At 51.0% G+C, this 15,164-nt stretch overlaps 1 protein-coding gene across 20 annotated transcripts in view; it reads right to left on the bottom strand.

The window, feature by feature from the left end:
• Positions 1-15,164, bottom strand: part of TACC2 (transforming acidic coiled-coil containing protein 2) — a 254,931-nt gene that overhangs the window by 160,058 nt on the left and 79,709 nt on the right. For 18 of the 20 annotated variants that reach the window (XM_074383003.1, XM_074383020.1, XM_074383016.1 and 15 more), the window contains 2 exons: positions 4,324-9,567; positions 3,652-3,765 (listed from right to left, as the gene is read on the bottom strand). The exons of the other annotated variants lie outside the window; for them this stretch is intronic. In XM_074383003.1, the coding sequence (XP_074239104.1) occupies positions 3,652-3,765; positions 4,324-9,567 (5,358 nt within the window). The remainder of the gene's footprint in view (positions 1-3,651; positions 3,766-4,323; positions 9,568-15,164) is intronic. 20 annotated transcript variants of the gene reach the window in all.

The following is a 15,164-nucleotide window of genomic DNA, read 5'->3' as shown; positions in this document are numbered from 1 at the left end:
ACTCCGGGCTATGCAGTAGGGGGTATGAAAGAATTCACTCTCCTCAGCCATGGAAATATTTTAGCAGAGAAAGAATTCCATGCTGGAAAAGAAAGACAGCCAGGTTGGAGTTTCAACCTCTGGAGAACAGACTGAGATCCCAAAACCATCTCTACACTGAAGAAAGACAGAATCATGCAGGTCACCGTACCAGAAATGCCCATCACAAAACAATAGGGAATCTAATGCCCACTGGGCAGCAGAACAGGCACGTTCTGGTGCGTGAATCAGGGATCTCATTTAACCCTCATGGCAATTCTTTAAGGCAGGTACAATTGTTGTCATCCCCATTCTACAGATGAACAAACTGAGGTTATGTATGCAATTAGTAAGGAGCAGAGCTGGGGTGTGAATTCAGAAACCTGTTCCTGAACTTTATCCTCACCATAGCTCCCGGCAGTGTCCACCGAAGTCTGACCAGCCAGCCTCCCCGAGGCCGCTGCTGACTTTCACCTTCAAAGGCAACACCTGCCCCTCCCAGGAAGTGCGGCCCCTGGCCTGGCAGGACTTCCTCCGGGACCTACCCAAGTCCACGTGTAGGGCTTTCTCACGGTGAATGGGTTCATGAGCAGTTCAGAGCCTCCCCAGCAAGAGAAAGAAGCATTCTCAACCTGGCAGGCTGGGTGAGAAAGTCCAATCCAAATTTCTTCTGGAAACCCTCAACCAATGTTAGGAAGCCTTCTCCCCAAGGGCCCAAAGCACAGGGAAGGCCAACTCTTTAGGACCCCATTTCCTTCAAAGACCAGGGAAAAGCAGCTTCTGGAGGCAAATGATCCAAGTAGAATGTGAGCCAGGTATTCAAAAGCCACATATGTCATTTTGTAAATTTTGGGAGCCACATTAAAAACAGAAAAAAGAAATAAATGAAATTAATTTTAGTAATACATTTAAACCCAATAGATCCAAAATATTATCATTTTGCTAATTATATGCAAAATGACTCGTGATATATTTTCTTTTTTTTTTTTTTTTTTTTTCTTTTGAGACAGAGTCTCACTCTGTCATCAGGCTAGAGTGGAATGGTGCAATCTCAGCTCACTGCAACCTCTACCTCCCGGGTTCAAGTGATTCTCCTGCCTCAGCCTCCCGAGTAGCTGAGACTACAGGTGCACACCACAATGCCCAACTAATTTTTGTATTTTTAGTAGAGACAGGGTTTCACCGTGTTGGCCAGGATTGTCTCAATCTCTAGACCTCATGATCTGTCTACCTCAGCCTCCCAAAGTGCTGGGATTACAGGTGTGAGCCACCATGCCCAGGCACTAAATTTTCAACATTGGGTGAGTATTTTACATTTATAGCACATCTCCATCCACACATAGCCAGGGGCTACATTACTGGACCCAGCAGCTATAGAGAGTACAACAGTCTCAGCAGGAACAAAGTGAATAGGAACACCATCAGAACCTAAATTTCCACTGCTGTTAAAACCACAATCGGTCATACAACTCCAGCCATTAAAACCTGTTTGTAGGCTGGGTATGGTGGCTCACACCTGTAACCCCAGCACTTTGGGAGACAGAGGCGGGAAGATTGCTTGAGCCCAGAATTCGAGTCTAGACTGGGCACCATGGTGAAATCCCATCTCTACAAAAAAATAAAAACAAAAAAATAAGCTCAGCCTAGTGGCACTCACTCACCTGTCATCCCAGCTACTAGGGAGGCTGAAGTGGGAGGATCACCTAAGCCTGGGGAGGTCGAGGCTGCAATGAGCAGAAATCATGCCACTGCACTCCAGCCTGGGTGACAGAGTGAGATCTTGTCTCAAATAAATGAATGAATAAACTTTTTAAAAAAGATTTGTTTTTAAAGATTTTCGATAGCACTGAAAACACTAAAGAGTGTTTTGATGGCACTCAAAATCCACTAAAATGAAAATATTCTAAATACAAAATAACCATAATTGGTAGGTATTGTGGTTGTGACTTTTTCTCTATCTACTTTTCTACACCTCACAAGTATTCTGTAAAAATGATAATTTATAATACTAATTTAGAAATTATAATTTTAAAATTTAAAGTAATTACAACCATGAGTCATGAAATATTTACTGCACTATTATACGTCTGGCTCTGCACACTCCAAGAAGGTGATAAGATGTCTGAGGACTCTGAAAAAGAAGCCACTGATCTGGTCATTTGTGGGGTGGGGAAGGCTCTTCCAGGCTAGACTGATATTTCTCCTACCTCTTAACTGGGAATGTAACAAATACAAAACAGCAAAAGCTACAGGAAATTGTACTCTCAGTCAGCGGCTGAAACGGGTGTCAACTTGCATCTGTTTACGCAGCACACGCCCACATCCACACTGGCCCAGAGCGATGCGAGTCACTACCACCGGGTAGCAGAGGCAGCTGGGTGTCAGTGGAAGTGTTCAGACTCAAAAAACAGGTGATCGTGCATTCTTTTCGAATGTGTAAAATATGAATCAGATCATTTATAAAATGCCTGCAGCTGTTTGGTAGGGTACATAGGTACTAATTTAAAGTCTGATTCCACCCTATTCATTGACCCAAGTGTGTATGCATGTGTGTGTGTGTGCACACACGGCACCAGAACAGCCAAAGGCCTAGGGAGGCGGCAAAGCTTGTGCACAGTCAGTCTGCGTGTGTGCACAGTATCTCCATGTCCCCAAAAGGATGCGACTTTGAGCGGCAGCTTCTGCACAACACTAGGTGGCGTTTCATTTAGCAAAGAACAGGCAGGCACACTGCAAGTGTGAAGGTCAGTGGTTCACGGTGACATTTGCCATTTGTCCTCCTTGAATCTCAAGATCTCCTGGAGTGTGACTGCTGTCGGTGAGCCATTCCTGCTTCAGAGACTAAATAAGCACTGAACCCATTTGCATCAAGACGTCCTGAACTAGATGAGTGGGTGCCAAGAGATGATGCAGGAGGAGTGGGGCTGGGGTATGATATCTAGGGGCTGTAGGGTTTCTGTCTATGGGGATGACAATAACCTGAAATTGACGGTAGCCATGATTATACACTGTGAATATACTACAAGCCACTGAACTGTACACTCTAAATGAGTGAATTATACGGTATGTGAATTGTATCTCAATAAAGATTCTTTTCTTTTTTTGACAGGGTCTCACTGTCACCCACGGTGGAGTGCAGTGCCACAAACACGGTCACTGCAAACCTTCACCTCCTGGGCTCAAGAGAACGATCCTCCCACCTCAGCCTCCCAAGTAACTGGGACTACAGGCATGTGCCACTGTGCCCAACTAATTTTTGTATTTTTTTGTAGAGATGGGGTTTCGCCATGTTGCCCAGGGCTGTTCTCAAACTCCTGGGCTCAAGTGATCTTCCTGCCTCGGCCTCCCAAAGTACTGGGATTACAGGCATGAGCCACTGAACCCAGCCTGACTTTTTAATTTAAGGTAATAAACTCAATTATGAAAGCAACTCATTCAATCCCTTTCCAACAAGGGAGCTTTTAGTCATCCCAGATGCTACTGTACCTGTACATAAAATGGCAATGGCCATTCGCTTCTTTCTTATATAAGAACGCATGCTGTATAAGGACTACTTTCCTTTACAAAACATCCAGTGTGTCTGTGTCTAAGGAAGGCATCACGGCCGTCTAAAGACTGAGATCCTTCACTGACCTTTCTGTTCCTTCTGCACCTCTGGCCTCATCTGAAGTGACTTTATCCACGACTCTTGGAGCATCCTTCTTAGGAACCAAAGATAAGATGGATGGGCCAGGCCTGGGGCTCTCTCTGGAATAATGAAAGAAAGTGATTGATGGCATGAGGGAGACAGTAGGGCATTACTCCCTGGGTCCTACTGAAAAAGCAGATTTCCCAATTAAAGCTTTCAGTGGCTACTACAAAAAAATAATAATAATAATAATCTCTAGGGGAGGAAAAAGAGCTTTAGGAATCAATGGGTCTGAGATACTTTTGAATTATTTAGGGCCCCTGTCTAAATAAATCCAGATTCAAAAGCAGATGTATCTGGACTCCAGAAAAATTTATGACTGACTATAACCTATCACGTAATAGCGCACAGCCAGCCAGTAAACAGTTCATACTTTTCCAGTGGCTTAAATTAGACAAATTAAGGGACACAAGAAAAGGAACAAGACAGTCAGCAGCTTCCAGCCTCCACAGTTCTCATTTTTCAGAGCCTCAGGACACCCAGAAGGGATAAGCAGGCTCATTTAGCAATTAGATATGGAAAACTACCCATCTATGCCACTGACTTTTAAAAATCAGGCTGGGAATCACCTGTGAAACTCATCACACATTCCTGTGGGATCTTTTTCATTTAAGTACCTGTCAGCGTGGAGCAGTTCTGAAGCCAAATGTTGCAGCTTCGAGTCGTGAATTTCATCAGGTTCCAGAGGTGAGGAGACACACGCCTTCCCGTCCCCAGCAGGAATGGGGCGCTCAGGCCCTGGCTGCTCCTTAGCCTTCCGGGGCCTGGCTGGGCTGTCCCCATGAAGGGCAGCTGTACCCTCCATCCCCTGGGCCTTGTCAGAGCAGGCTGCGTCCTGACAGCTTCCTGGCAGTGCCAAGTCACCAGCCTCGATGGAGAACGCCCTCGTAGTACCTGCTTCAGGCAGGTCACCGGACACACATGCCTGTGTCTCAGCTGTGCTCAGGGTGATGTCACCCTCTGCTTCTCCAGCAGCGCCTGACATCTTGCAGGGCTCCAAGGAAGTGTCTGCCATTTCTTCAGCTGGTGGTGCAGGGGTGCTCTGGTTGCCCGGGGCATTTTCCGTTTCTAAGATGCCAGCAGTGACTCCAGGCCTCCTCTCACCCTGAAGCATGTCAGGGGTCCAGTGCTCACCGCTGGCCTCAGGCATATTCAAAGCCTCCCTCTGGGGAGAAGGGGCTTGCAGGGCACAGGTGGACCCTGGAACCCCTGTGTGAGCAAAGTTCCCAGGACCATCTTCTCTGTGTGGACTGTCGTGGGCGGATGATTCCTGGTGCTGCTTTCCAGGAGGATTTCTGTCTTCAGCCACAGCCTCTTCTCCATGGCTGTGGGGGGCCACCCAGAAGGCAGCGGCTGTCTCCGCAGGGAGCTCCTGAGTAGCTGCTGGTGAAGAAAGACCTGAAGCTAATTCCTGCCCGCTGGTCTCCTGCTGTGAGTGAGCCTGGCCTTCCAGGCCTGGCCAAGCTACCCCGGGCCCCTCTGGCCTCTCATCTTCCCTCGGTGTGGGTGAGATACCTGCCGTCTCCTTCCCCGCACTGGCACCTGGCAAGTTCTGCTCCCAGGTCGGCCCTGCTAGACCCAGAAGCTTGTCTGAAGCTGGATCCTGCAGAGCCAGACGGGAAACCTCAGCCTTTCCAGCCAACTCTTGCTTCTTCTCCGCCTGGAGTGGAGCAGGAGGTGCAGGAACAGGGGTGACATCCACTCCTGGAGGCTCATCTACAAGCTTTTCTGGGCCCCGGGGCCTGGCGAGGTCCTTGCCCGCTGCACTCCTCCCGGCTGCCGCCTTTTCTCCAGGTGCAGCCAGGACTCCGAGCACAGGCTTCTCGAAGATCTTGGCGATGTGCTCCCTAAAGTCTGGGAAGCCGGCGAGGGTGGCAATTTGCTCAGAGCTTGTGTCCACACCACCTGATGCGCCCTGCCTCGGGTCCTGGGGAAACGCTCCCATCCTCTCCATGCTGCCCTCTGTCTCTCCTGCTGCCATGCCCTCCTCGCTGGCCTTGGCACCTGCACCCAAAGCCGTTGCTGCTTTCTCCTCCCCTGCTGCCTGCTGGCCCTTGGCCAGAAGTGGCATCCTGTCCAGGCATGGCATGGAGTCCACAGGTCCCTCTGTGGTTCTGGCTTTGGGGCTGCCGCTGTTGGCTTGCACTGCAGAGATTTCTCCACCTGTAGCTCCTGGTTGCAGGAGGGAGGTGAGGGAGCCAGCAGACAGCTCCATGGAGGCAGCATTTTCCAAGGCAAGCAGGGGGTCCCTGACAGGACAGGGGCTTTCGCCAGGAGCTCTGGGGCCTGCAGAGGAAATGGCTTTCACTCCGCTGTCTCCTGTTCCTTTCTGGGTAGCACTGTTGACATGCAGGTAAGGGGTGTCAGGAGCAGCCACTTCTGGTGGCCCAGACAGCCGGAGCTCCTTTGCGTCTGGGACAGCCTGGTGTGCAGAGATATCCATGGTGCTCCTGGGAATCCCATCCTGCTCTCTGGCTGGCAGCAAGGCATCCTGGCAGCTGGCTGTGGGCTGCTCAGCGTGATAGGGCTCATGCAGGGCAGAGGTAGAAGCTTCCTCCCTGGAGGTAAGGCAGTGCTCTGTCTGAAAGAAGCCACCACTTAAAGTAGCTTCTCCCGGTTCCTCTGGAGCCCGCTGCTTTCCTGGGTCTCCTGCATCAGTATTCCCACTAGTCTCAGCAGCCCCCGCTTCACCACCCTGCTCCCCAGCTGATGGGAAACTTGCAAGAAGCTTTGGGGCCTCTTCATCCAAAGTGTCCGGGCACTCCATTTTCTGCTGTGGGGCTGGCACTGGTTGCTGCCTGCCTTCCTGGGTTTCATCACATGCCTCTGTCTCTGGGGCCTCCTGGGTGGGTGTGACTCTGGGGCTGGCAGGCGCCAGGGCTGGCGGGCAGGGAGCTGCATCCAGGAGCGCTACCGAGTCAGGATGACAAGGTGGGGCCTTCGCTGTGTTTCCAACTGCCTCCTCCCTCTTACTCAAGCCCCAGAGTAGGGAACAACCATCAGCTGCTTCCGAAGCTCCTGCATCCCTCTGACATGCTTCTTCACGCTGGCTGCCTTCTTCCAAGGCATCAGCCAGAGCCTGTTGAGACATGTTTGGCCCCTGCCCAGTAGAGCAAGTTTCCTCTCTGCTCAAGTTCCCTGCAAGAGGAAAGCCTTTTAAGACATCTGCCGCTGGAGGCGAGACCCTCAAGGACTGACTGTCACTGCATGCTCCTTCTGGCTGCTTCTCCCCTACTGCAGGCAACTTCTGTCTCATTGGTGCTGACAATTCCAACTTTTCTGTGGGAGAACTCTCCCAAACCGCATCAGTAGGAGATGAACTGGGAGCATCAGACGGGCTGCCTTTGGAGAACTCACTTTGAAGTTCTGATCCCAAAGACTGCTCCTGTCCTCCACGAGTGGGCAAGTTCATACCTTCCTGAGGTTCCACAGGTTCGTGGATTTGGGAAGAATCTGCTCCCTGGTCCTTAAAACCTGGATGGCTTGGATAAGTCTCTTTCCCATTTTCCGGTGGCTGGGCCTGCTCCTTCAGCACATCAAAGATGGATGCCTCTGGGTCCGCCTGGGATGCCTGGAGATGCTGCTCAGAAGATAGTGGGGGCCATTCGGATGCAGCTTCTCTTATCCAGCCTTCCCCCGGGCAGGACGGGATTTCCTGCTGATCTTGGTCTAGGCTGAGTGTCGTGAGCCCCAGGTCTGCTGCCAAGTTCTCCCCCTTGGGGGGATGTGGCATCTCAGCATGAAATTCCTGTCTCAGTGCACCACACCCCGGCCCACAGGGTTGACCTGGGGATGTCAGTGAGCCTGCCCCATCACAGCTGCCCATCTTCCTTATTTCCAGTGTGTTCTCCCCTTCCGGGGCTTTGGGCCCAACCTCCACAACAGGAGTTGGCAGAAACTCTGATTTCTCTGATTCTAAAGTCAGGAGAGGCTCCATTCTCCCCAGTCCTTCCCTGCTCTGAAGAGTGTCAGGACATTTGGGCTGCAATCCTAAGCCCTCCCAGATGGCTCCTTCAGGAACAGTGGGCTCACCAGCTCCATCTGGCACAGGGGGCAGGATGGGGTCCTGCTCACCCAGCTTGTGTGGTGGGCCAGATGCATCGGCCTCTGACGTCTGAGAATGAGGCCCGTCTGTGTGCCTGGCATCCCCCTTCCTGGGTGGCTGTGCTGAATGTGAGCTGGGATGGTCTCTGCTCTCTGCATAACGGCTTGGCTTTGAAAGCTCATCTTTGCCTACTTCCTGGTCATGCATGCTGCTGGAAGCCCAAGAGTCCTCTCCTCGCAGGTTCCCAGGGTCTGCACTGTCAGGCAGCTCTGGGGCTTCTTCCTTTCCTCTAGGGCTGTCACAGGGTGATCTGCTTCCTTCTTTCACCACAGCCGGGCTTGTGGCATCTTCATGGGCCTTGTCTCCATCCGATGGCCCCAGTGACCCTCTGCCACTGTCACTTCGTGCATTGGGAAGAGGAGGGGGTGCTACTCCTTGTTGGACCACATGGCTTTGCTCGCTGTTCAAGTGCTCTGCCCTCTCCTGGGATGATACGGAAGGAATCTCTTCAGAGCTCCCTTCTGGTCGCTCTCCCTTGCTTCCAAGGCCTGGTGCTTGCCTCTCCAGTCCCACCAACCCTGCATTCGCCACCTCTTCTTTGGCTACATCTGCAGAAACTGGCATCTCAGCCTTGGAAACGGAGTCTCTGGACAATGATCTGGGTCCTTCTATGGCAGTAGAAATCTGAGCAGCTGGGAGTGAAGCGAGTCTTGAAGCTGGATGTGCTTCCTCAGTTGGAGTGAGCAGGGAGGGCTCCAGGCCCACAAGGAAACCCCCTCCAGGCTGGCCGCCTGCTGCCACACAGACAACTTGACTGGGCTCGGTTCCTCGCATCCCTGTCTGTGGGTGACCCTGGCCATCACTGGTGTCCATAGCCTCCTTCCCAGAGCCCCCAGCCCCTGGCACCAGGTCAGGACTCCATGAGCCCTGGGGCAGCTCTGTGTGTGGCAGATGTGCTCCCACTGGCTGCTGGCAGCTTTCCTGGGAAGCAGCATTCACTTCTGCTTCTGGGGCAGCCCCTGTATTGCTCCTAGGCGGGTGGCAGGCCCTGAGGAATTCCAAGTCATCTGCTAAATACTGAGGTGGCACCTCCACTTGGCATTTTTCTCTGTCTGAGGCTTTCAGGGTTGGATGTGGTGGGATCCGGGCCTCTGGTTTTAGGAGGGACTTCTCTAAGACAGCTGAGCTCTCTGTGCCCAGCTCAGCTATAGCAGCGACATCAGGGGTCACTTTCACAGAAGCCACCCCCTGCCTGGACTCTGCGGGGGGAAAGCCACCTGCAGCCTCTTTCCCTTGGGACTCTAAATCACCGGGCTGGTCCCCCTCTCCACACGGGGGTGCCTTCGTTGGCTCTCTGAGAGGTACTGGTGACATTCCAGGTGACTGGTCAATGCAACTGGAGGAGGAGGAGGAGGACTTCTGTCCCTCTTCCTTCGGCTCGCTCTCTTTCCCAGCACTGGGGATGATGGGAACCTCTTGGTGTGGAGTAGAGCTGTCCCTCTCAGCGGGAAACGCTGCCATGATGTCCCCTGGGGCATTTGGGGCAGGTTCCCTCCTGGGGGACTGAGTGTGAGGAATATCTTCAGGTGCCGCTGCTGGACTTGCCAAGCAACCTTCCGGGGGACACTCGGCAAAGGGCATGGAGGACGAGGGGTGCTCTCGCTCCTGGGGCAGTGGCAGGCTGGGCAGCAAAGAACCTTCTGGCCCTCTGGCTCCCTGAGGGTCCTTCCTTGGCTCAGTCTCCTCTGGGGACACAAGGCATGGATTCAGGCTGGCAGAACTCTCAGAAGTGGTGCAGAAGCCTCCAAGACCAACGCTGCCAATGATGAAAACATTTAATGTTTCACTGGTTCTCAGGAACGCCAAGGACAGAGCCACATTGCAGGCAGGTCACCCCACCCACCCCCACAAAAGGCCACCGTGCCCCAACCACAGACACACCATCCTCATGCAGCTCATTCCTGTCTGCGAGAGCCCCCCGCCCCGCACCCCTCCCGTGACCAATACGCATGCCCTTGTTTTTCTCCAAAAGCCAGGGCAGGGCGTCTCAAACGCTCATGCTGGTCAGCAGTGAAGACGGAAATGTGGCAGCTCATTTGTAATAGTCTAAAATGCAGGAAACCCAAAAAGGTTTCATTTGTGTGTGTGTGTGTGTGTTTGTCTGTCTGTGAGACAGGGTCTTGCTCTGTCACCCAGGCTGAAGTACAGCGGCACACTGCTAGCTCACTGCAGCCTCCACCTCCTACGCTTAAGCGCTCCTCCCACCTCAGCCTCCGGGGTAGCTGGGGCCACAGGTTTTCGTCACCACACCCAGCTAATTTTTAATTTTCTGTAGAGATGGGGTCTCGCTATGTTGCCCAGGCTGGTCTCAAACTCAAGCACTCTTCCCACCTCAGCCTCTCAAAGTGCTGGGATTACAGGTGTGAGCCGCCAGAAAGTTGTTAATAAGAATAAATCATCATAGGGGTTTTGAACCAGTCCTGAGAATATTATAGGCAGGTCCCCAGCACTCCTGGAGATCCGTAGGTGTTCAGGAAAAAACACAAGTTGGAAATGCCAGGCTTTGAAATAAAGATCAATTCCTGGTAACAGTTAACTTGATTCTTCACATTTAACAGGTGGGACAGTCACAGGCATAACCCTCAAATCATTTATATTTGGCTGTGGAATTTCTGCACCTGACCTATGTGTAACTTCTGAGAGCTGAATCACCTTCATGCCCATATTTGTCTTAACTTGAACACACTTGTCTGGGTAACGTGGGGGGAAAACTGAAACATGCAGAGAACTCGGGGGAACCTGGCTCCGAATTCTGGACTCGCTACAGATAACGATCTAGTTATTATAGACTGGCTTATTACATGCTGTATTTGGACTACGTTGCTCAATTCTACACAGTTTGAATGCTGTGCATTTTTCGATTTTAAAAATAATATATGGCCAATACAAAGTTTGAAAAATGTAGAAAAAAAAAATAAGAAAAAATACTGCCACGTGTTGCCACAGAGTTCTAGTGAATGTCCTGATTTTTCCTACACAATTGTTTGGGGGTATAATTTTTTAATTTTTACATAATTGTGATCTATATACTTGTTATGATCCTATATAGTCTAGTAACAAGAGAAATTGCTCAAGGCAAAGTTCACAGAAGTGCAGTTTTTCTAATGCATTTACCATTTTCTTTAAAGTTATTATACAGGGAATAGCAAAGGAAAATTGATGGAATCTTTTTGTAACTGTTTGTTACATGCACGCATATTCACACACACATAAACCCACAGTGTTCTGGATGTGGCTAGCAGAAAGATTCGACTCTCAACGTCCACTACCAAAATTCCAGTTTTCCACACCAGGCAGGGCACATGCCTTCATACACGGATGCATACAGTGAGGTGAAGGGCGTTTTTGTTCCGTTTTTAACATATGTGCTATGAACTGAATTGTGCCCCCTTCAAACTCCCATTGTGACTGTATTTGAGACAGGCACTTTAAGGAGGCAGTTGGGTTAAGTGACGTTAATAGTAGTGAGGCCCTAATTAGATAGGACTAGTGTCCTTTATAAGAAAAGGAAGAGGCCGGGTGCATGGCTCACACCTGTAATCCCAACACTTTGGGAGGCCGAGGTAGGCAGATGACCTGAGCTCAGGAGTTCCAGACCAGCCTGGGCAACATGATGAAACCCTGTCTCTAAAAAGAAATATAAAAGTTAGCTGGGCATGGTGGTGCACACCCGTAGTCCCAGCTACTCAGGAAGCTGAGGTGGGAGGATCATTGAGCTCCAGAGGTTGAGGCTGCAGTGAGCTGAAACCATGGCACTGCCCTCCAGCCTGGGCAACAGAGACCCTGTGTCAGAAAAAAGAAAAAAAAAAAAAGGAGAGGAAGAGACACCAGGAATGCACACAGACAAAGGAAAAGCTTTGTGAGAACATCATGAGCAGATGTCTTCTGCAGGCCTGGAAGAAAGGCCTCACCAGAAACCGACTCCACCAGCACCCTGACCAGGACTTCCAGCCTCCAGAACCATGAGAAAATACATGTCTGTTGTTGAAGCCACTCAGGCGGTGGCGTTCACTCATGGCAGCCCAAGCATGCTAATACCATAGACAGATGGATGTTTACTGTCCCATCCTTTCAACACTTTTGAGGTTTCAAGTTTCCGAAATAAAAAGCTGGGAAAATAATGACAGATGAAATTCACTAGGCCTCAGTGCTTTGTGTGGATCATCTCATTTAGCTCTTCCAACAACAGCTTTGCAAGGGGGGCACTCCCGTTGCCATTTGCAGATGAGAACCCTGGAGAACAGAGGCTAAGCATGGATCTCACCGTGGACAGCTGATTCCCCTGGCCACAATCTTCTTACCCACTCTGCTATGCAGAATGAATAAAAACTTCCAAGGAAGACAAGAGCCTCTTCCCCCAGCCCCGCTCCAGCCTCTCTGTCCTGCCTCTCACCTCTGCAGTACATGTGGCATCATTTGACATCCTTGAAGGAGGTGGGTACGCAGGATCACCACTGCAGTCATCTTATCTAATGCCTGTTCCTGCACATAGGACATGGGAATGGTGCCTGAGGACCCAAAAGAGAGCTGGCTACTGTGTCAACCAGATTTGCATTTTCTGACCCAAAAGAAGAGCTGACTAGAACAAAGAAGAGAAAACTCAGAGGGTAAATTACGTAAAACCCTCCAATTCACAGATGGTCATGGAGGACAGATGGGCCCACAGAGAGCCCTGGCCCGAGCGGGCTGACATCTGGAAAACTACTCAGAGTTTGGGTAAAGTGTCTTGGCCTGGCTTTCTGGAAAGCACCAGGTCCAGAACAAAACCCGACGTCTCCCCAACCAAGGACGACTCCTCCTTCTCCCCCTCCTCGTCCTCCCTCTCATCCTCCCCCTCCCCTCTCATCCTCCCCCTCCTCCTCTCCCTCCTCTCCCTCCCCCTCCTCCCCCTCTTCCTCCTCCTCCTCCTTTTCGCTGCTCAGCATTCTGCACCTGGCAATTTTCCTTGTAACAAGCACTTGACATTTCATGATGTCCCACGTATTAACTGAGGTCAAACAGTTTATTATGTGATCAGATTAAGGGTGTGTAATTCAGAAATGAAGTGCACCTATTTATGTCGGCTTTATCAAGCTGGAAATAAACAAAGCCACTTTCTTGTCCATGCTTCTGACAGGAACTGCCAACTTGAGAGAGTATGTGGCTTCCCTTCAGGCTGGCTGAAGTCATTACCATCTGGGACAAGATGATAAATTCTGTCTTGGCATCTTGCAGCCTTGTGCGGTCTTATCAGAGAGCAACCAGGAACAAATTTTCCATGGAGTGTGGGACACACAACAACTTCCCCCAAATCAGAACCCAGACATGGGTTTATTTAGCATAAGCTGGGCACCAGCAATCGCTTTGATTACCCATCAGAAGTAATTTTTAAAGCCAGATTAAAGCCGCTCACCAGGAGCAGATTTGCCTAAGGGCAGGAAAATTCTAAGAACTGATCTGTTGAGGGCTCTGCCTTAATTGAAGCTTACATAATATCCTTTTGTGCTTCAAGATTGAGTTGAAATGTGTGGGATAGAGGCTCTGCTCAGCACCCACAGGCCAGCACCCTGAATGGAAGCCTTTCAGCCTTCGGGGGCACTGCCTCTGTGTGGAGGTCAGTGGGGCCCAGGGACTGAGGCCTCCATCGCAGACCAGACGCCCACAGCACAGTGAAGGGAGAAGCATGGGCAGGGGCTGGAGGGGGTCGTCTGCTGCACCCAAAGTCTGAGCAGATGATGGGGATGCAGATGTGTCGTTCTGAAAACACACACACGTGCAATGCTTAAAGGGAGGAAGGAGGCCAGCTTTGGAAAAACAAACTTGGCCCCTGCACGACCAGGCTTTCAGGAGCCGGCAAAACCATAAAGCAAAGCCGTAGAGATGGAGAGTTGCCATGTACTAAACACTGACTGAGGCCAGACCCTGTCACGCACTTTTCTTTTTTGTTTTTGTTTTTTTTGTTTTGGAGACCAAGTCTTGTTCTGTCACCCAGGCAGGAGAGCAGTGACATGATCTCAGCTCACTGCAATCTCTGCCTCCCGAGTTCAAGCAATTCTCCTGCCTCACCCACTGAGTAGCTGGGACTACAGGCACATGCTACCATGCCGGGCTAATTTTTGTATTTTTAGTAGAGACGGGGTTTCACCATATTGTCCAGGCTGGTCTTGAACTCCTAACCTCAGATGATCTGTCCGCCTTGGCCTCCTAAAGTTTTAGGATTACAGGGGGTGAGCTACCGCACCAGGCCTGGGCACTTTTCCATTAGGATTGCATTTCATCCACGCAACAGCCTGGTAGAGGGGTGGCCCCCGCTGCATACACAAGGACGTTTTCCTGAAGAAGTTCAAGACAGGACCCAGGCTCAAAGACCTGTTGATGCAAAGCAAGATGGAGCCCTGTGGCCTGCCTCCTGCTGCCCCGCACTTGCTAACAGGTGCAGGAGCCCCTCCTCCCATCCTGCCTGGCCCCTTCATTCCGTCCTTCCAGCTGTGGCCAGAGCAACAGCTTAGAAATCAAAGTCTGCTCCTGTCACCCCACTGTGGCTCCGCTTTGCTCTCAGTTGTAGCCCCAACCTCCCTTTCCTGCCTCATCCCTCATGAAGTTCCCCAGCCTGGCATCTGCCTGGAGCCTGGCGCCCTCTGCTCCCCACCGGGTCACAGGTCCACTCTTCACTTCTCAGTGTAGCCTCCCTGTCCTACGCTCCCGGATCAGTTTCCTTCCCAGGCCCACCTAATGCCAGTCGCGATTGCCATCACTACGGTTGGTGACCGTTTCCCAACCGTCGTGGGAGAGGGAGGAGGGGGAGAAGGAGGAGGAGGAGGGGGAGGAGAAGGGGGGAGGAGGAGGCGTGTAATGGAGGCCAGGCCCTAGTCTCCTTGCAATAGCATATCCCTGCTAACTGGCATACAACAAACAATAAACGTTGCTGAATATATGAATGTACAAGTGAATCCAAGGATGGATGGATAGAAGGATGCACAGATGCAAGTGAACCCAAATCAAAGATACTAAATATTCAGAACTGTTCCCAAATCATGGCTATTTCACTAGAAGACTATGAACTTTTTTTTTTTTTTTTAAGAGTCTCCCTCTGTCACGCAGGCTGGAATGTAGTGGCGTGATCCCAGCTCACTGCAACCTCCGGCTCCCGGGTTCAGGCAATTCTGGTGTCTCAGCCTCCCGGGTCGCTGGGATTAGAGGTGTGTGCTACCATGCCCAGCTAATTTTTATATTTTTAATGGAGAGAGGGTTTTGTCATGTTGGCTAGGCTGGTCTCAAACTCCTGAGCTCAAGTGAGCCATCCGCCTCAGCCTCCCAAAGTGGTCTTATAGACATGAGCCACCATGCCAGGCCCAAACCACAAATATTCTTTTT

Source organism: Saimiri boliviensis, chromosome 12 (genome assembly GCF_048565385.1).
Source record: "Saimiri boliviensis isolate mSaiBol1 chromosome 12, mSaiBol1.pri, whole genome shotgun sequence".
Classification (NCBI taxonomy): Eukaryota; Metazoa; Chordata; class Mammalia; order Primates; family Cebidae; genus Saimiri; species Saimiri boliviensis.
This window is presented reverse-complemented; position numbering and strand designations above follow the sequence as displayed.